The 19,640-nt window shown below is 31.1% G+C and overlaps 1 protein-coding gene and 2 long non-coding RNA genes across 3 annotated transcripts in view; 1 reads left to right on the forward strand and 2 right to left on the reverse strand.

Annotated features, from left to right (window-relative positions):
- The window catches only part of LOC144573178 (uncharacterized), a 79,274-nt gene that overhangs the window by 41,057 nt on the left and 18,577 nt on the right, over positions 1-19,640 (forward strand). The gene's annotated exons all lie outside the window — the stretch shown is intronic.
- LOC144573381 (peroxidase 45-like) lies at positions 8,857-10,637 on the reverse strand. The gene is made up of 4 exons (XM_078323160.1): positions 10,385-10,637; positions 9,722-9,919; positions 9,462-9,621; positions 8,857-9,357 (listed from the first exon to the last, which is right to left on the reverse strand). The coding sequence occupies exons 1-4, from the start codon at positions 10,586-10,588 to the stop codon at positions 8,969-8,971; spliced, it is 951 nt and encodes a 316-aa protein (XP_078179286.1). The 5' UTR covers positions 10,589-10,637; the 3' UTR covers positions 8,857-8,968.
- LOC144573369 (uncharacterized) lies at positions 16,770-18,082 on the reverse strand. Its single transcript, XR_013517945.1, has 3 exons — positions 17,581-18,082; positions 16,922-17,382; positions 16,770-16,863 (listed from the first exon to the last, which is right to left on the reverse strand). It is a non-coding gene; the product is annotated as an uncharacterized LOC144573369 (long non-coding RNA).

Consider the following 19,640-nt stretch of genomic DNA (forward strand, 5'->3'; position numbering starts at 1 on the left):
ACCAAAACAAACATGCAGCCTAAAAGATGGTTTCCATAAGAAAAGCAAAGAAGATAATATAAGATCTGGTGGTCAACTCTTCCTTTACGCAGTAGAAGAAGAGGGATGATCAGAAGAAGGTTCATAAAGCACCATCTGCAGGTCTGCCTCTCGCGGCTCCCAAGTTTGGAGGGGAATGACATCTAGATCTTCTGGTAACCATAAAGCCAGCAGGTCCTTCACTTGTCTCTTGACATTACCTGACCAATAAGTGATAAGAGAAATAATTAGCATGATAATGTTTTTGAATGTTTTTTTTGGTACCTGTTGAAAGCACAATTCATTTCGAATCTTCCAAAGACAAATAATTGATCGAACACTAAATTTTAATTCTTAGTGTGTATGTAATACTACAGTATAAAAATATCCATAATAACTTTATAAAAATATGCAAAATATTATATATATAAATTCCAGATCCGACGGAAGGGCCGGCCTTATCAAATTCACATCCTCTCCAATATTTGATAAGGAAATCTTTTACAATTAGTAGGTATGTACCATTCTTTTTAACATGGCACGAATTTCAAAGCCCAATAATACTGCCTCCTATGGTAGTCAAAATTCTAAACCGGCTGAGATTTAATCTCAAACCGTAAAATGAGGGTAATCCTCTGCAATACCAGAGACGATATGAATCCGGCCTTATCCCAAGTACGTCTTCTCATCCCTCACATATCAAGTTTTTATTTTTCCTCGAGTTTAAATAGTAGTCTGAACAAATACATTCAATTCAAATTCTTGACATTATTTGATTGTTTTTTTTTTCTTTCTTTTATGTTTTTTTGCCCTATTTTTTGCTTCCTTTTTTTTACAGGCCGGCCGGTACACAGGCTTCCTAAGATCTTTATTCAGAATTCAGATTCAGTTGCAATACCTGAGTACAATGAGTCAATGAGATCTGAGTCGTCATGTTTAATTTGACACGAATCTCAAAACTAACTCCGTATATCTCAACAGATATATCTATTACTTTTGATCTGGTCGGAGTATTCTAATAATTCTAAATTCTTTAATTATTCAAGCATATATAAATAACATAACGTGACCGAGTACCCGGCCCACTATCAGCATATATATCACCTCCTACATTAATATACTAGCAAGGGCTAATTTTTTACTAATTAAGTACATATGCCGACTTTCATTGATCACCTCATGATCCAGTTTCTGCGACGTATTAATAATTGAGCGGTCCCCTCCATAACTTTTTTGACAGTTTGTACGGAATTTTTTGCGAGGTTGAGACTGCGGAAATTGTTATCAGGATAAAAAAAAACATCAATTTAACCAGCAATGTATAACCAAATGACCATTTACTCTCACATTTTGAAATTATTTTAGTTTTTGAAAGAGTAAATTGCATTAATGATTCTTAAAGTACTACTTTATCATTTAGTCCTTAAAAGTTAAAAAAATATTAGTTTGGCCCTTAAAATTTTCTATTTGCACCTAATTAGTCATAACATTGCCATGATACAAAGATTAGACGAAGACTGACACATTATCATTCATGTCCTATTAATAATTATCAATCGATGTATGCAAATATTGTTTTTTCATTCTGTTTTTTCACATAAAGATCCATGCATGCTAGTATCGATTTTATTTATATATATCCAAATTCATAAATAAATAAGACAATTAATTATATTAGTTGCATGTTATTTATATTGTTTGTATGACTGCTTTTAACATTTGTTTTAATTTAATGCTAAAAAATAATGCTAATATCGATGAAAATTATACTTTTTATAATAGATGTTAAAAGTATAGGATCAATTTGGTCCAAAAATGAAAACTTCAAAAAAACAAATTGATATTTTTATAATTTTAAGGACTAAAGTGGTAAATAAGTAATATTTTGAAGGACTATTTATGTTAATATGTACGTAATTTATTCATTTTATCAACATATTGACTAAAATGATATCAAAGTTGAAGATTTGTCTTTGCGTATATAGGTGTCGGTTTGAACAGATCCATTTCTAATTGGCGCAGACATGAGGTGAGAGAGAAAAACAAAGGGACGTGATATGAGTACCCGCACTTTCATCCTCCCATTATCTCTTTAATTTTATTTGTTCAATCTCATCCACATTTCTCATAATCTATAAGGAATTTTGTGAATCTAAAACCACAAACGTCTTCTATGTAATTTTATCTTTCAAATGAGATCCATGATAACATACTTTCGAGCTCGTCATCACACAAGTATTTATACCTCGTCATTTAAGTATTTATACCTAATATTTTTCACATAACACTGCTGACATTTAAAAGTATTAATATCAAGTATTACAAGTATTTATACCTATGCACGGAAGTATTTATACCTATGTGGTCAACTATTTTTGTTAGAGAAAGGTTGACGCAAGGACGATTAGGGAAATGTGATGCGAAGATGCGGGGTCCACGATTAGGGATAAAATACTTGCACGATGAGGTATAAATACTTGCACAATGAGGTATAAATACTTGTGTGTGACGATGAATCCGAAAGTACGTCATTATAGATCTCATTTGAAAGATAAAATTGCGTAAAATACGTTCATGATTTTAGATTCGCAAAATTCCTCATAGAACATGAGAAATGTGAAAGATATTGAAAAGAAAAAAAAACTCACATCTAAAAACGTGTATGATTCTTCTCCCATGTAGTTTGAGTGGTCCATTTATATAGTTATATCAAGTTAGACATGCAAGTATTAATTTTTTATCTTCCAAGTATTTATACCCATGAATTTAATTAAACTTGGAAGATCACAATGTTGTGAATAAATTTAATTAAACTAGTTAGTTAAGTTAGTTTATGGGAAGTTAAAATCTATTTAAGAAATGAGGGTACAATGCGGGTACTGGAGTGTGGGGATTGATATAATTATTAAAAAAAAAATAGACCATATTGTTGTTGTTTAGAGAAGGAAACTACTCTATTTCAAATCTTTGATAATAATTAGAGAAGTTAATTTCGTGGGACCCATCAACATTTATTACTTGAAGTCTTGGAGATAACTTTGTTATTTCTTTGCTTTCATGCGACTGCTAACTTTTGTTCTCTTCTTTCGTGCTGTATTTTCTCTCCATTCATAAATGATTATATTGTCAAATTAATTTTCAAGTTCTATCTCAACAAAGGTAATTCGAAATATTTAATTATTTTTTTCAAACAGTTTATTGTTATTTTTTTTATTAATTGTGTACGGGATTGATTCAAATAAAAAATTAATTAATTTGTATATTCTTTTGATTACTAGATGGATATCGATGAGTCGGCAATTCCATTCGAACATGAAGTAAAAAAAATGAATTACTCAATAAGTACGAAATTTGTGAAGATATGAGTCGTCATGTTTAATTTAACACAATTCTCAAAACGGACTCCTATATATAAATTGACAATATTTTACTTTTTTATTCGGCTGGAACTATTGTAATAATAAGTCCAAATCTTTTATTATTCAGTCATATATAATTAAGACAATGTGATTGAGTAACTGACTCGACACAATTGAAATGGACGGCCCGGATTTACTCCCAGCGTGTTCCTATCCGGGATGGCGCAGTGGGGCAGCGTTATTTGTGCTTTGAGATTCGTGCCAAGTTAAAAGGAAGATCCTGGACATTCCGTTTCAATTGTACTCAGTTAGGTAACGTGAGGGGATCATGTGAATTCCTATCAGCGTATATATCACCTCCTATGTATATTAATAGGAGGTTCAAATGTCTCTATTTTTTATGTCTCTACTTTGTTTTTATTTTTGAAAACATTAATAACTCAAAATTTAAAACTTAAAATAAAATCGTTGGATATGATCTATACCACTTTATCTATGCACGTGTAAAAATTATAACATTTCAATTTTGTTTTGATTGTTATCAAGAACTTGTAAAAAACACACTAATGTGGATAATTTTTAAACGTTGATTTTTCAACGTATTTATTCACTTTTAAATAAAATCGAAATATGATAATTTTTTATGAGCACATAGAGAAAATAACATAGATCACATTTAATGGTTTTATTTTGATTTTTAAGTTTTAAATTTTGAGTTATTAAATTTTTTAAAAATAAAGATATAGTAGAGAAAAAAATAAAAACAGACTAGCAAGAGCTAATTTTTGACTAACATATGCCGAGTTTCAGTCACCAGATGACCCAGATTTGCACACACCATGATTCTAATTGATTATATTGTTAATGAGGAGGGTTCAAATGCCTCCATGTTTTTGTGCCTCCATCATGCCTCCATCTCTCTCCATCATTTTCAAAGTTCAAACAGTCGATCCGAACCGCTCAATCTAACCTCCATACTAAAATATTTTTGGAGACCAAATTTTATATTTTTAGGAATTTTTTTACTATTTTTTTAGATAGGTACAAAATCAGTAAATCTGAACCATCTAAAAACAGTATTTTTGTACCTATCTAAAAAAATAGTAAAAAAATTCCTAAAAATATAAAATTTGGTCTCCAAACATATTTTAGTATGGAGGTTAGGTTAAGCGGTTCGGATCGACTGTTTGAACTTTGAAAATGATGGAGAAAGATGGAGGCACAAAAAAATAGAGGCATTTGAACCCTCCTCATTGTTAATATATATGTTTACACGTGGACTTTTTTTTATAGTCAAAATCGGGCAGAGGCTGCCAGTGCCAGGGTAATTCTATTAAATCAAAAAGAAGCATTAAGGCTGTTCGGCGGGCTCAAAGAAATGGAAATAGAAATTGATTGGGAAAATTTTTAACTGAATTTTACTGTTCACATGGAAAAATAAAAATTCAATCGGACTAAGATTTTTGTTTTCTCACATAAACAGTAAAAATTAAAACAGCTGCCGAACAGAGCCTAAGTGTTACAGAGTCACCAACCAACAAAAGAAAAGCAGAAAAAGCAACACCAGTCATTAAATGCCTCTGTAACCCCTCTCTACCAAAACTAAAACAAACTGGTGAAAATAGGAAAAAACTAAAAATCAAACACTGAGCTGCGCTCCCATGTTGAGCCTGTGTTTGCTCTGCAATGTATTTTCCATAACGTTGCTTCTCTAATAATCCATTTGATTACGACATTGGCCGTCAAGCCTTCATCCTCAAAAAATTTTGAATTCCGTTGTCTCCAAATCGCCCAACAGCCAGCAGAGGTAAAGATCTCCCATCTTGGTCGAGCTCTCTTATTCCTCCGAAAAATTGAATTGGAAACTTGGATTAGTTTGGCAGAAACTTGTTTTGTAACCAAGATATAAAAAAGTTTGATCAAAAAAATAATTTGTAAGAAAACTGTGCAGACAAAAAATTATACTCAAATAATCCACTAATTATATAATATAATATAAGCATTACCAATAGAACACATCTTTAATGCAAGCTAGCTATAACCGATTTTTTTATTTATATAAAAAAAATATAAATTTAAAAAACTAACCAAACCTCTCGTTAATTTCGAAAACTACCCAAACTAGAAATTTTTTTTCCGGTTTCAACACTAATTTCCGGAAAAAATTTTCCGGTAAATGGATATTAAAACCGGAATAATTTTTTCCGGTTTTAGGATTTTTTTTTTTAGGAAAATTTTATTTTAGGCAATTTTTTTTTCGGATTTTTTTTTCATTTTTTTATAATTTATTTATTTTTTGTATTGAAGTATTACAAATATTTAATATATATTTTTTTAAAATAGATGAAATGCTATATAATTTGATTTATTCGAAAGACTACTACAAAAAATCCGGATCAACATTTTTCATGCCGGATTTAAAAATAATTTAAAAATACCGATCGTTGAATGCCTACCGTTGAACGAAAACTTAAACTGAATTTTTGAGGCACTAAACGACGTTTTTTTGAAATTCTGATACCTCATTTTTTTCATACCTCATCATACCTCATATTTTATATTTTCGTTTTCAAAGTCCAAATTGTCGATCCGAACCGTTCAACAAAATATTTATACTAAAATATGCATGGAGATGAAATTTTATATTTTTTGGAATTTTTTTGCTATTTTTTAAGATAGGTACAAAATCACTGTTTTTGAACCGTTCAAAAAACAGTGATTTTCTACCCATCTTAAAAAATAGTAAATTTTTTTCAAAAATTATAAAATTTCATCCCTAACCATATTTTAGTATGGATATCATGTTGAACGGTTCGGATCGACAATTTAGACTTTGAATATGAAGAAAATGAAGATATAAAATATGAGGTATGATGAGGTATAAAATAATGACGCATTGGAACCCTCGTTTAGTGAACCCTCGTTTAGTGCCTCAAAAATTCAGTTTTAAGTTTTCGTTCAACGGTAGGCATTCAACGATCGGTATTTTTAAAGTTTTCAAAGTCCAAACAGTCAATCCAAACCGTTCAACATGATGGATATTTTAAAATGTGCTTGCAGATCAAATTTTACATTTTTCTAAATTTTTTACTATTTATTAAGATGGGTACAAAAATTCAATGGTCTAAATATAGCAATTTTGTTAAATACTTAATAAATAGTAAAAAAATTCAAAAAAAAAATAAAATTTGATATGCAAGCACATTTTAACATATATATTATATTATATGTACATATACATATACATATATTATATTATATTATATTACATATACATATATGAGATGGGCTACGGTGAGTTGCGAAGTAAAGCGACTATTTTATTTCATGCTCATATTTTGTTATTTTAAAGTTCAAAATGTCGATCCAAACCGTTCATCTTGTTCTCCATATTGAAATGTGCTTGGAGACCAAATTTTACATTTTTTGGAATTTTTTTACTATTTATTAAGCAATTTTGAAAGTCGCTGATCTGATGGTCCAGAAAATTTTACTGTTCACAGCAAAACAGCAATTTTCAAAAATGCTTAATAAATAGTAAAAAAATTCCATAAAATGTAAAATTTGGTCTCCAAGTACATTTCAATATGGATTAAACATCTAACGGTTCGGATCGATCGTTTGGACTTTCAAAATAAAAATACAACGTGAAGTAGAAACGCGTTTTACTTCACAACTCACCGTAGCCCATCTCTACATATATTATATTATATTATATTAATTTTTCTTACGGCCGTAAAAAATCCGGCATAAAAAATGTTGATCCGGATTATTTGTAGCAGTCTTTCGAATAAATCAAATTATATAGTATTCCATCTATTTTTAAAAAAATATATTAAATATTTGTAATACTTCAATACAAAAATAAATAAATTATAAAAACTGAAAAATGAAAAAAAAAAATCCGAAAAAAAAAATTTCGGAAAAAAAAATCCTAAAACCAAAAAAAATTATTCAGGTTTTAATATCCATTTACCGAAAATTGGTGTTGAAACCGGAAATTTTTTTTTCCGGTTTGGATAGTTTTTGAAATTAACGAGAGGTTTGGTTAGTTTTTTAAATTTATATATTTTTTTTGATATAAATAAAAAAATCGGTAGCTATAATTTATGCATAAAAAATAAGATTACATTGGCAGCATAAATTTAGTACATAATTATGTTGACAAGGTTTGTGATAATTTTTTTTTAGTTCAAATTGTGGTTGCATAATTTTTTTAGATCAAAAACTGTCAGAAAAAAAGTAAAAATAATCGAAGGACTTGGTCTGATTCGGTCTAACTCGATCTTGACTTGACCTGAAAATCGGATAACTCAGCCAAGTCAAACAATGTTCAACCAAATTTTGATGAAAAATCGCATGGACGCGAGACTTAGGTGAAATTCAAATCGGATTCGGCCGAGTTTCCAAACCATGACTACGTACACTGCTACTTTTTATTATAAAAAAGTTTATCTTCAAGCTGTTTTCCGCGTAAGAACTCAAAATGTACTTAATTTTATTCTTTGGAACGCAATGTAACAGAAATTAAAATATCTTCATCTTCATTCTTATATTAATGCACGTAGTTGTCATGATCTGCCAACGGCTGAGATTGAAAGATAAATTTTCAAATTGAATATCAACCCTTCAATCACATAATATGTCTTGTTTTGATTAAATACATCTATTTTATGTGTAGAAGTCTAAATTTAGTTAAAACATACTTGCCACACAGACTGCTACATGGTTTATCACATTAAAATTGAATAAATCCCTAGCGATCCGTTTCCTTATTTCTCCTTACAACTATTTTCAATTCTTGCAATTAAATTATTCCCTTATTTCTTCATTTTCTTGTTTCATTTCTCTTCTTCCTCTATAGTTTCATCAGTGAAAATGAAAACAATCATATATTTCAAAATTTTGTTTAGAGCTATTGTATCTTTGTGAATAGATGAATAACAGAATTTGTGCTGATGAAACAATTATATATTTCTGATCTGAAGAGAAAATATGAAGAATATCTTGAACTTTCGTGTAGAGAAATGATATGTAGAGAAATTTTCATTGTTAAAATAATTTTCATCCGGAATATATATATGTAGAGAAAATTCTTATTTGAATCATTTAATTATATCTTTTCCAATTTTTTTTTTTTACATATCATTTCTCCTCTACATCATTTAATGACTTGTTTTGTTTGTGGAGAAAATTAGATATTAAATCGTAATGATACATTAAAAAAAAATCATGTTATATCTGATATTTTTTTTTCATTTGTTATTGTTTCTTTTATTGTTATTTATTGTTGAAATTTTCTTTTTTTTGTGTGAATGTCAAATAAAAAAATCTCTTCATAATCTATTCAATCTTATAATATGTCACCGTTGCAATGCACGGCACGATACTAATACTTTATTAAGCATGTAACTTTGGGGAGGAAGCTAGAAGGAACTGAAACGATCAATTTTATAATTTTGTTACGATGAACATAATAAAATAAAACAACTATATATATTACATATTATTGAACTTTGAATCAGCTGAAACTGTGTACCCAACAAAACAGACAAACAATTAACAAATCTTAATTAGATCAACATGCATGCTCAGTTTGTGAAACGGCAATCCTTGCGAATCTCACCATCGACAGCAGTTTTCACACCAATTCTACCAAGCTTCAACATGGAATCAACAAATGCAGTGAAGAATGCATTCTGATCGGTTGCAAATTGGTCGACTATGCTTGCTGACCTCGTGTCTACATACAAAACCTCGTCCGAGAAGAGGACCCCCTTCTTCAGTTGCAGCATCTTGAAATAATCATTGTCAAAAGTGATAACACTATTATCAAAGAAGACGAAAGAATTCACGTTTAGCGTTGCAGGGCATTGGCCTTGTAGTTGGATTGCAAACCCTGGATCCAAGTATGAGTCGGGTGTTGGATACAGACGGCTGTTGACATGGAAGCAGCTGGTGGCACCGAGTGTATGGGCGCCTAGCAACAAGCAAGTTTAGTTAACATTGGCATGGAACTTGAAAAATGGATATATAGATATTTTCCTAGTAATTGGGGAGTACACAGAAATAAAATATATTAACCTGAAAGTGCAACCAGATCTGTTGGGGTTAGGTTATAGACAGAAAACCTGCTCATGAGTTGATCGAAATTTTCAGATGCTCCAGGCAAATTGACGCTGCTTGTAGTTGAAATCTTCCCGTCATACCTCCCGAGCTCCACTTTCCATGTCGGGCCACCGCTCTGTCATACATATATACAAAAACAAAGCCTCACTACATACATATTCATTCTTGCTATTGGCCTATTGCCATATAGAACAATTAGAGAAATTATTAATTACCAGAAAAACAGCATCTCTAGCAGCAAGAGCTATTATATCAGAACAGGAGACCTTGTTGGTGCACTGTGGATCTGCATCAACTGCAGCCTTTGCTGCCATTATCGTATTGTATCCATCAGCTCTGAGGAATTGGTTCTCAAAGTTGTGTTGTTCATCATCTCCGTTTGCGTTTTGGATTAGGATCGAAGCATCACAGCCCTATATCATATTAAAAAAAGACATGCTATGTTATGTAATAATTATTTTTATTAGGACAAATCAATAATCATCCAGTTTGGAGGGAATTTTATTTTACTACATGAATATGGAAATTTTGCAATATGAATCAAATGAACACCTACGGTTCAGACTCTACTGGAACCGATAATCAGCCAAGAGATCAAAGCTGATAGTTAGTTAGAAATAATTGTTTGTTAAGGAGTTTGTTAGATTAGTAACTACGGTTAGCTATTGTAATCCAGGTTAGAATTAATAGAAATTAACTATGAAGGATTGTAATTCTCTATAAATAAGGATGAGACAATCTTGTAAAAACACAATCTGAGAAATAAAACATAATGATTCTTTCTATTCTAGCATAGTTCATATATAGTTTGATTAATATATATGTATTAGTATTGTATGCATATTATAATATATCTTAATTGTGTCAGAAAAAACTACCTGAACAAAACAATCATGGAAAAAGAGGCGTAAGGTTGCAGCGGCAGCTATGTTCGTGGTTGACATCATCCCTCTGACAGCGCCTTGAACAAGGCTCTCAAGATTGGGGCAGATGCTATCATAGTAGGTTTCGTTTAGCGCTGTTGCACCAGAGTAAAGGACTGCAAGAAAAGAAACTAACAATAGAAGTTGGGGTTTCTTCATGACTTCTACTTTCTTTAATTAATACACTACTTGGTTTTATTCTTTTAACTTTCTAATTTGGTTTGTGAGTGTAGGGATGAAGCAATGAGCTTATATAGAGTTTAAAGTAGTACGCGTTACTTAGTTGAGAGACAAGGAAAGATATAAAATGATAGAGATTGTTTCCATTACCTAACATCGAATATAGTATGAAGCTGGAATTTTAGGAGGCGTGGTCAAGGTGAAGAGGAGATGCGTTTGAACTTTGAAGTAGCCGTAGCAGTAGGCCAGTAGCACATGTATTTCATTATATATTACCCGATTTAATTAATTTGTTAATGTTGTTTGTCTCCAATTCAATTTCACTTATCTGGATAATATTTTCACCAAGAAATAATACCGTTTTCCATAGAAAGTTATATATATATATATATACTTGTTGTTGTAGAAGTAAGAGTGAGTCTATGGTATTATGCATATTACGATTTGGCACTGTGCTACGGCTCTATATTCGAGTTTTCAAATCCTAACGGTCGATCCGAACCGTTCATCTTGTTCTCCATATTAATATGTGTTTGGAGACCAAATTTTACATTTTTTGAAGTTTTGTTACTATTTTTTTAGATTTATTGAAAATCACTGTTTTTGGATGGTCCAGAATTTTCAGATCAAGTGATTTTCTAAATATCTAAACAAATAGTTAAAAAATTTCAAAAAATGTAAAATTTGGTCTCCAAACACATATTAATATGGAGAACAAGATGAACGGTTCGGATCGACCGTTAGGATTTGAAAACTCAAATATAGAGCCATAGCACGATAACAACCCGTGATATGCATAGTACCATAGACTCACTCTAGAAGTAATATCTTGAAAATGAGCATTAAATGAAACATAACTATTCGAAATTGTCCCTTCAAATAAACAAATCTGCACTGACAGCCACTGTCAGTATTTAAAAAAAAAAAAAATCTGAATTGCATTTGCCATGTTTGTAAATGAGTTAACATTCTGATTAATGTTCAAAAAAACATCAATTTAACCAGCAATATAAAACCAAATGACCATTTACTCTCCCATTTTGAAATTCTTTGAGTTTTTGAAATAGTAAATTGCAGAAATGATTCTTAAAGTACTGCTTTATCGTTTAGTCCTTAAAAGTTAAAAAAAAAATAGTTTGGCCCTTAAAAATTTCTATTTGTGTTTAATTAGTCATAACATTGCCATGATACAAAGATTAGACGAAGACCGACACATTAATTAACATTCATGTCCTAGTAATAATTATCAAGCGATGTATGCAAATATTGTTTTTTTATTCTGTTTTTTCACATAAAGATCCATGCACATATTGCATGCTAGTATCGATTTTAATTATATATATCCAAATTCATAAATAAATAAGATAATTAATTATATGAGTTGCATGTTATTTATATTGTTTGTATGACTGCTTTTAACATTTGTTATAATTTAATGCTAAAAAATAATGCTAATATTGATGAAAATAATAATTTTTATAATGGATGTCAAAAGTATAGGATCAATTTGGTCCAAAAATGAAAACTTCAAAAATCAAATTGATATTTTTATAATTTTAAGGACTAAAGTGGTAAATAAGTAATATTTTGAAGGACTATTTATGTTAATATATACGTAATTTACTCATTTTATCAACATATTGACTAAAATGATATCAAAGTCGAAGATTTGTCTTTGCGTGTATATATATATATTGCATGAAAAAACTGTTAATATGTAATAAATAAATAAGAAAAAAGTGTCAAGTGAAAAAAAAAAAAAACGAGATAAGAAAATTCTAAATCGTTTCTGATATATCAGTTCTTTTAGAAATCGGTACTTACTGCAAGTACAATTGGAGATAGTACGTTAACATTATTTCCGAAGTATTTCTTTGACCAAATCTTTCTTAAATTGTTTATGATGAGTTCTAGAACCCCTCAGCCTACGGTTTCAATATGGCAAACTTATTACTGTTAAGAATATACTTAGTATAATCATTCTCTTCCATGTTTAGTATAGATATTTATCTTTTGCACAAAGATAGCTGGTTTTAAAACCTGGCCCATAGAGTTGAGGAATAAAAAATTTGCCTTGCCTGGATTAGAACTTGGAAGACGAAACGTATTAATTCTTCTTTTATTTTAATAAGTCTTCTCAGAGGAATATTTGTCAGTTACGCGTGTTACACTTTGACATCTGGTATTGTAAAAAAAAAAATAAGAAAGCCAATTGGAACGGACTTGCATTTAACAATATATATTTTGTTTAATCCGAGAAGAGAACCATTTAGTCAGAGAGATTGCAGTTTTGAAATCTAGATAGAAAATATCTTGTATATATTAAATACTTGAGTGATTTGACCTCTAATATTTATTTAAATAAATCAAAACGAATTACTATAATGTAAATAATCACATTTGAAATTCTTGATTGCACACATAATTGGTCGCATGTTTAGGCAACTATCATGCCATTTAAAGAGTAAAGATTCTAACAAAACAGTTTTGATTTTTGAAAATAAAGACAGAATATAGAGGAAGATAGAAGAAATGCTTTTGAATCTTTTTCTTATTTCATTGATTGTAATTTTACAGAGTGGTATTACACGGCTATATTTAGCCTATTGATCTTTGACTAATCTCTAACTGTCATCTAACAATCATTAGTCTAACTAAAAGCTAACAGCTAACAGCAAGGCTAAACAAACTCAGCTATAACTAATCATCTAACTAATAATAGAATTTTGTTTTAACTAAATTCTGTTATAGTTAATTCTCTCATAATTTTATACAACATATAAATCATATATTTATATGCAACGCTATTTAAATTCTAAAGTATGTGTGGTGCATAAAGTCAAAACTACTTTATTAAAACTTTGCCCATTTAAACACCCATGACAGCTCAAATAGGAAGAGCTCCAAATTAATTTGATAATTATCAATGTCCCCGGGCTACAGTCCCCTAAAAATTCCTGTGTATAAAAGCTTTCCCTTTTTAGCTTAGTTCTGACGCGTTTTTAACTGCTACAACTGTCATAATTTCAACTGTTATAATTTCAAGTACAATATATACGTTTACATAATTATATGTGTATGTTTATAGGATAATATGTGTATATTTACAGGATAATATGTGTATGTTTACATGATATTATGTGTATGTTCACAGAAGGTGGTCCCAACAGCTGTCACGCGTTTTCAACAGCTTTCACGCGTTTTTAACAGCTTTCACGCGTTTTTATGTTTACAGGATTTGTTGAATTAGTTTACAGGATTTAGTATTGATGTTTACAGAATTAGTTGAAAATATCCGGGGATTTTTAGGGGACTGGAGTTGGGGGACTGTTAACTGCTTCCATTATCTATATCCCTTTAAATTTGAGGAAGCTCGAGGCTGGGAAGGAGCCCGTCTATTTGGTTGTAAGTGTCCGATAAAATTTCGTGCTACCAATAGGGGTGTCAACGGCTACGGTAAGAGTTGGGTGGAAGCATTTTCATACTCGTACAGGTCATAAATTATCCTTACTCATATTCTACTCTTACCCGTTACAAATTGTCTTATCCATACCTTACCCTTACCCATTGTAGTTGTCGGATAACAAAACAGTAGCGGGTAAATAACGGTTAATACTTGTATAATAATTATTTTTATTATTTATTAAATAAAATACTAAGACATATTTATTTGTTGCATATATAATCACATTAATAATATGAAAATTAATTCCAATTAAATTATTTTTTTATCAAAACACAAATTCAAAAATACAAATATCTTTTTTCTTTAATAAAAAAAATCAAGCATGCAAACAAAGCAAGATGATCAATGGTTCAAGTGCATTAATAGTGAATTATGTTTAACACAGTTACATATATGGTAAATTATTCAAGTTAGAAAATTTAATAAATTTTATTTTCCAAGATCAAGAGTAGTTGTCAGTTGGACTATTAGAGATGGATAATAATTCAATGTTCATTAAGATATATAATATGTATAATTTTTTTTATATAATTATCCGATCAGATAACGGGTACGAAATAGGCTTTATCCGTATCCTTACCATTTTGATAACGGAAAAAAATCTTTACCCGTACCCGTACCTGATAAGTTTACGAAAAAAAAAATCTTATCCATACTCATCTCATCGAATACGGTACGAGTCGGGTAAACAGATAAAAGGGTGCCATTGACACCCCTAGCTACCGATGTGTTTTTTTTTTTTCCTGCTTCAATTTTTCATAATCTTGAACTATGCAAATAATTATGTAATGAGTCAAATGGGCATTGAAACGGGTCAAATATACAAAATGTACTTTCGCTCTTATTTCATAGAGGCACACTGGATGCTCATGGTAGAATTAGGGGTGTCAATGGTACTTTTTTAGCCGTTTATCCGACCCGTATCGTATTCGATAAGACAGGTATGGGTAAGGTTTTTTTTTCGTTAGCTTATTGGGTATGGGTAAGAATTTTTTTTCGTTAAATAAATGGGTAAGGGTATGGGTAATGACTATTTCGTACCTGTTACCCTATAGGGTAATTATAAAATCCAAATATATATTCAATTCAATTTCCAACCCACTTAAATGTATTTTTAATTCAATTTCTAACCCATTTAAATGTATATTTGTGTTTTTGAATTTTTATTCTTTATAAAAAATAATTTAGTTGGAATTTATTGCACATTTATTTTATTTTTTATTAGAAATGCAATTATATATGTGTTAAAATGAATGAGTTTTTGATGTTTAATTTGTAAAATATAATAAAACTAATTATTATACTAGTATTATCCGTTATTCACCCATTACCGTTTTGTTACCCGATAATATTAACGGGTAAGGGTAATGTGTGATAAGATCAATTTTTAATGAGTATGGATAGGGTATGGGTAAGGTCAATTTTAATGAGTATGGGTATGAAAATGTCTTCACCCGACCCGTACCGTACCCATTGACACCCCTAGGTAGAATCATGCAGAAAACGCGCAGTCCGTATCGAGTCCCCATCTTCTGCATTAACTCAAAAAAACATATTTTGAGTTAATGCATTTCGACCATGTTATTATAAATGAAGTTTATCTGGCTCCATCTATAACTTAAAATAGGTTTTTAATATTATTACAGATTTAATTTGTATGAATCTTAAAGTTGATTGAACGATCGAGATACATTAACTCAAAAAAAAATTTATTTTTGAGTTAATGCAGAGGATACGAATTGTCCTGAGATATCTCATAATGCACGGGGTCAGTATTATTGTACTTTAAGAGTCGTGCTGAAAATAAAATCTAAACAGTATGGATCCTTCCACATATCAACTCAAACTTTGAAATATCTAGCAAGTAATGAAGAAATGGACATAACTAGCAAGGAGCCTCACATTGCTTCGGCAGAAGTTGCGTAAAAGTTTTGAATAAATGAGTGTATAGAAGTTACATTGTACATAAGATACAATTTAGTTATATTAGGACAAAACTGTACATGATATTGTACAAAATGTGTACTCGACAATAAAATTTTTAATTTAGTTATATTGGCCTTCATATAAAATATGAAAGACGGCAATAAATATTTCAATTCTGATTGGTTGAAGATGTTCATGTTTCCTCACAAGTTCAAACTGAACAAGCAACAATCTACCACATGCTACGTTTTGACAAAATCCAAAAAATAAAATCCCCATTTAACATAAAACTTCATCTATAATAATCAGATAAAAAAAATTGTAAAAATTACATGGTATATTCTTAAAAAACAATTAACAAAAGAAGGATGCATACTAAATCCAAATGGAATAAATGCACAAACTGCTACATGTACATAAACTGATCACAGTCTGCAACCAACAATTAAATCCCAAACCACAAGAATGTTTCCAAACATTACATCAAAAATACTGAAAAACACTACCTTTTCTCACAGATATGAAGATTCGAACAATTTATCCGCCTCTCAGTCTTCTACCTACATTAGTAGCCCTGGTACTTGCAGCTGACTTTCTACCTCTTACATTTTGTCGCTGCACTGTCCCTGTACCTCGCTGCTGTTTCTGCTGTTGTTGCTGCTGTTTCTGCTGTTGTTGTCACTGTTTCTGCTGTTGTTGTCACTGCTGTTGCTGTTGTTGCCCTGCTGTCATCCTCTCCTCTGATTTCAAGGAGATCCTTAAAGGCAGTCAGCATCATCCAGGCGACAGTTCTTGTGGCCTCATCTACAGCCTCAGTTATATTCTTCACGGCTTCTTTTCTCAGAGTTTTTATTTTCTCAGCCTACAAAGGGGGGAAAAGTGTAATCTTTTATTTGCAAGAGAGAAAAAATAACGCACACCCCCTAAAGCATTAAAAATATATACAACTGCAAAATAAGTAATAATAAGAATATAATCTTTGGGATATCCAGAATGACACTTGTATGCCTATTCTACTAATTCCTTCAAAGGACCTACCAACAGTAAACCCCTCTTTCTCTCTTGATTTCCTAAAGAAAGCAAGCAAGCAGAAATAATTTAGGGCATTTAGGCATCTTTTAAATAATTAGAGGAATGGGCATGCTAGATTTTCTTTGTACTATCTTAGGACCTGCTTAGATATACATGAAATTTCATGATAATTTTGATAATAGAGCTAATGGTTTAAACATAATTTTCCTTTGTTCCGTTGATTGTGTTAAAAAAATAGCATACCTGAAAGAAAATAGAGCTAAAATTTTGAAGCTATTGAGAGAAAGTATCCTACAATTGCCTAGGCCATGACGATCTTCAATGACCTCATCCATCTTATTGGCAAACCCTAATATGAATTCAGAAAAATTATCAGAAAGGTAGAATATACGAAGAAATGGGATTTAATATTTTTCCTTCCTATGTAACATCAAATTCATTGTTGACATATATTAGCATAAAAGTAACTTTTCGAGGAAGCTTGTTTAGGGAAGAAATGCACCAATCTATTAGTTAAATTATAACCAATTTTGAGTTGTATTTGTACCTTTTCCTAGACCACTCATGCAAAATTGAAGCGAACCAATTCTTCCTGTAGTCACTCATGAAAGGTTCTCATTTTCTTATATCTGAACAAATAGTCATAAGAGAATAAAAACATCAGTAACTTAAACAGGGACAGATCAATCATTCATCAATTTAGGAGAAGAAAATACCAGGGATGGTAACAATATTTGGCCATTGATTCAATTTACAATCTCGATTGAGGAGCAAACAGAGAAGATAGTTAAAACCACAAACTTTCACTTAGGTCTCATTAAGTTGCACCATCAAAGTTAACTCACACTTTTGAACAGTAAATTATCCAATATATAATAAACAAGTCACAAACTGCTACAAACATGACATACTATTTACTTAATTGCTTTATTAAACAAGCAAAGCACTCTTGTGGACTTTGAACAGATTACCGAGCTCATATTAGCAAGTACTAAACCCAAAGGCAAAATATAAACAATCCGCAGACTTAGATTGCGGGATGGGTTGGTCTAAAACAGTTCATTTAAGTCAACTTCCAAATTATGCAGTGCCAATGAAACATGAATGAAAATACTTGCATTCTACAATTTGTCACATGTAGCATGCAGAGAACAGAGTTTTTAGTACAGCAAATCCCAAATATCATTTGCAAAGGATACAGTTCTACAACAAACCGCAAATACCGATTGCGAAAGGATACAATTATTAGTTCCTGGGTAGCTATTCAAGTAGGCTGGGATAAAGATCAAACATTGGAAGAAGGTACGGAGGTATGTGCATGTGATCTTTTTCACTTTCTTATTATAGATTGTAGATTCAAGGGCACAAGTGTTAACTTCATATAACCAGTACTTGTTGTGCAGGCCTAATTTTGTGCAAAACAATTCATATAAAAGTTAGACCTCATCTCAATTGACGTCACATGCACATACTTCAGCAGTTCAGCGAGACCTCATCTCAATTTACGTCACAATTACCACCATTCTGGTGTTCTTATCACTATATCGACTTGGATCTCCGTCAGTCATTTCTAAATTGAGAACGTATAGTTCTGTTATGTGATTTGTGAGTATCGATTGCTGAGATCCTAAATCTCTGGTTATAATTTCTAATTTGGGATGAAATCTGTTGTGAAATTTTCAAAAATGAGGGCAGTGAAATGAGAGAAGTAGGTTTAGGGTTTCCTATCGAATAGCAAGGATACGATTAGCTCACTTCTATGACAGATCCGGAGACGGGTCAACTGGAAGAAGACTAATTAATTGATTATTTTCTTAGCAAAAGAATCGGAGTGAGTCTATGGTACTATGCATATTACGATTTGACACCGTGCTACGGCTCTATATTTGAGTTTTCAAATCCTAACAGTCGATCCGAACCGTTCATCTTGTTCTCCATATTAATATGTGTTTGGAGACCAAATTTTACATTTTTTGAAATTTTTTTACTATTTTTTTAGATTTATTGAAAATCACTGTTTTTGGATGGTCCATAATTTTCAGATCAAGTGATTTTCTAAATATCTAAAAAAATAGTAAAAAAATTTTAAAAAATGTAAAATTTGGTCTCCAAACACATATTAATATGGAGAACAAGATGAACGGTTCGGATCGACCGTTAGGATTTGAAAACTCGAAAATAGAGCCGTAGCACGGTAACAACCCGTGATATGCATAGTACCATAGACTCACTCAAAGAATCGCTAAATCAATTGTACAGGGGAAAGAGACGAGAGATAGTGTGGATCTAATCCGCACTATTATTAAAGATGATCGGACGGTCCATATACATTAACTCAAAAGATTCCTTTTGATGCAGATGATACGAATTCAAATATTTGCGTATCCTCAGAGATATCTCATATTTTGCGTGACCGACGTGTCCGGTGCTTATTTCGGGGGCAGTATTATTTGATCTTTGAGATTCATGTAGACCATATTTGAAGTTTTGAACGTTTGAGTTTTTTCAAGAAGTCACGCAAAATATGAGATATCTCAGAGGATGCGAATTCGTCATTTAGAATTTGGGTTTTTGGGATCTGTTGAGGCACAGAAGGACGCAGCTAAC

This window comes from Carex rostrata, chromosome 21 (assembly GCF_964058835.1).
Source record: "Carex rostrata chromosome 21, lpCarRost1.2, whole genome shotgun sequence".
Lineage (NCBI taxonomy): Eukaryota > Viridiplantae > Streptophyta > Magnoliopsida > Poales > Cyperaceae > Carex > Carex rostrata.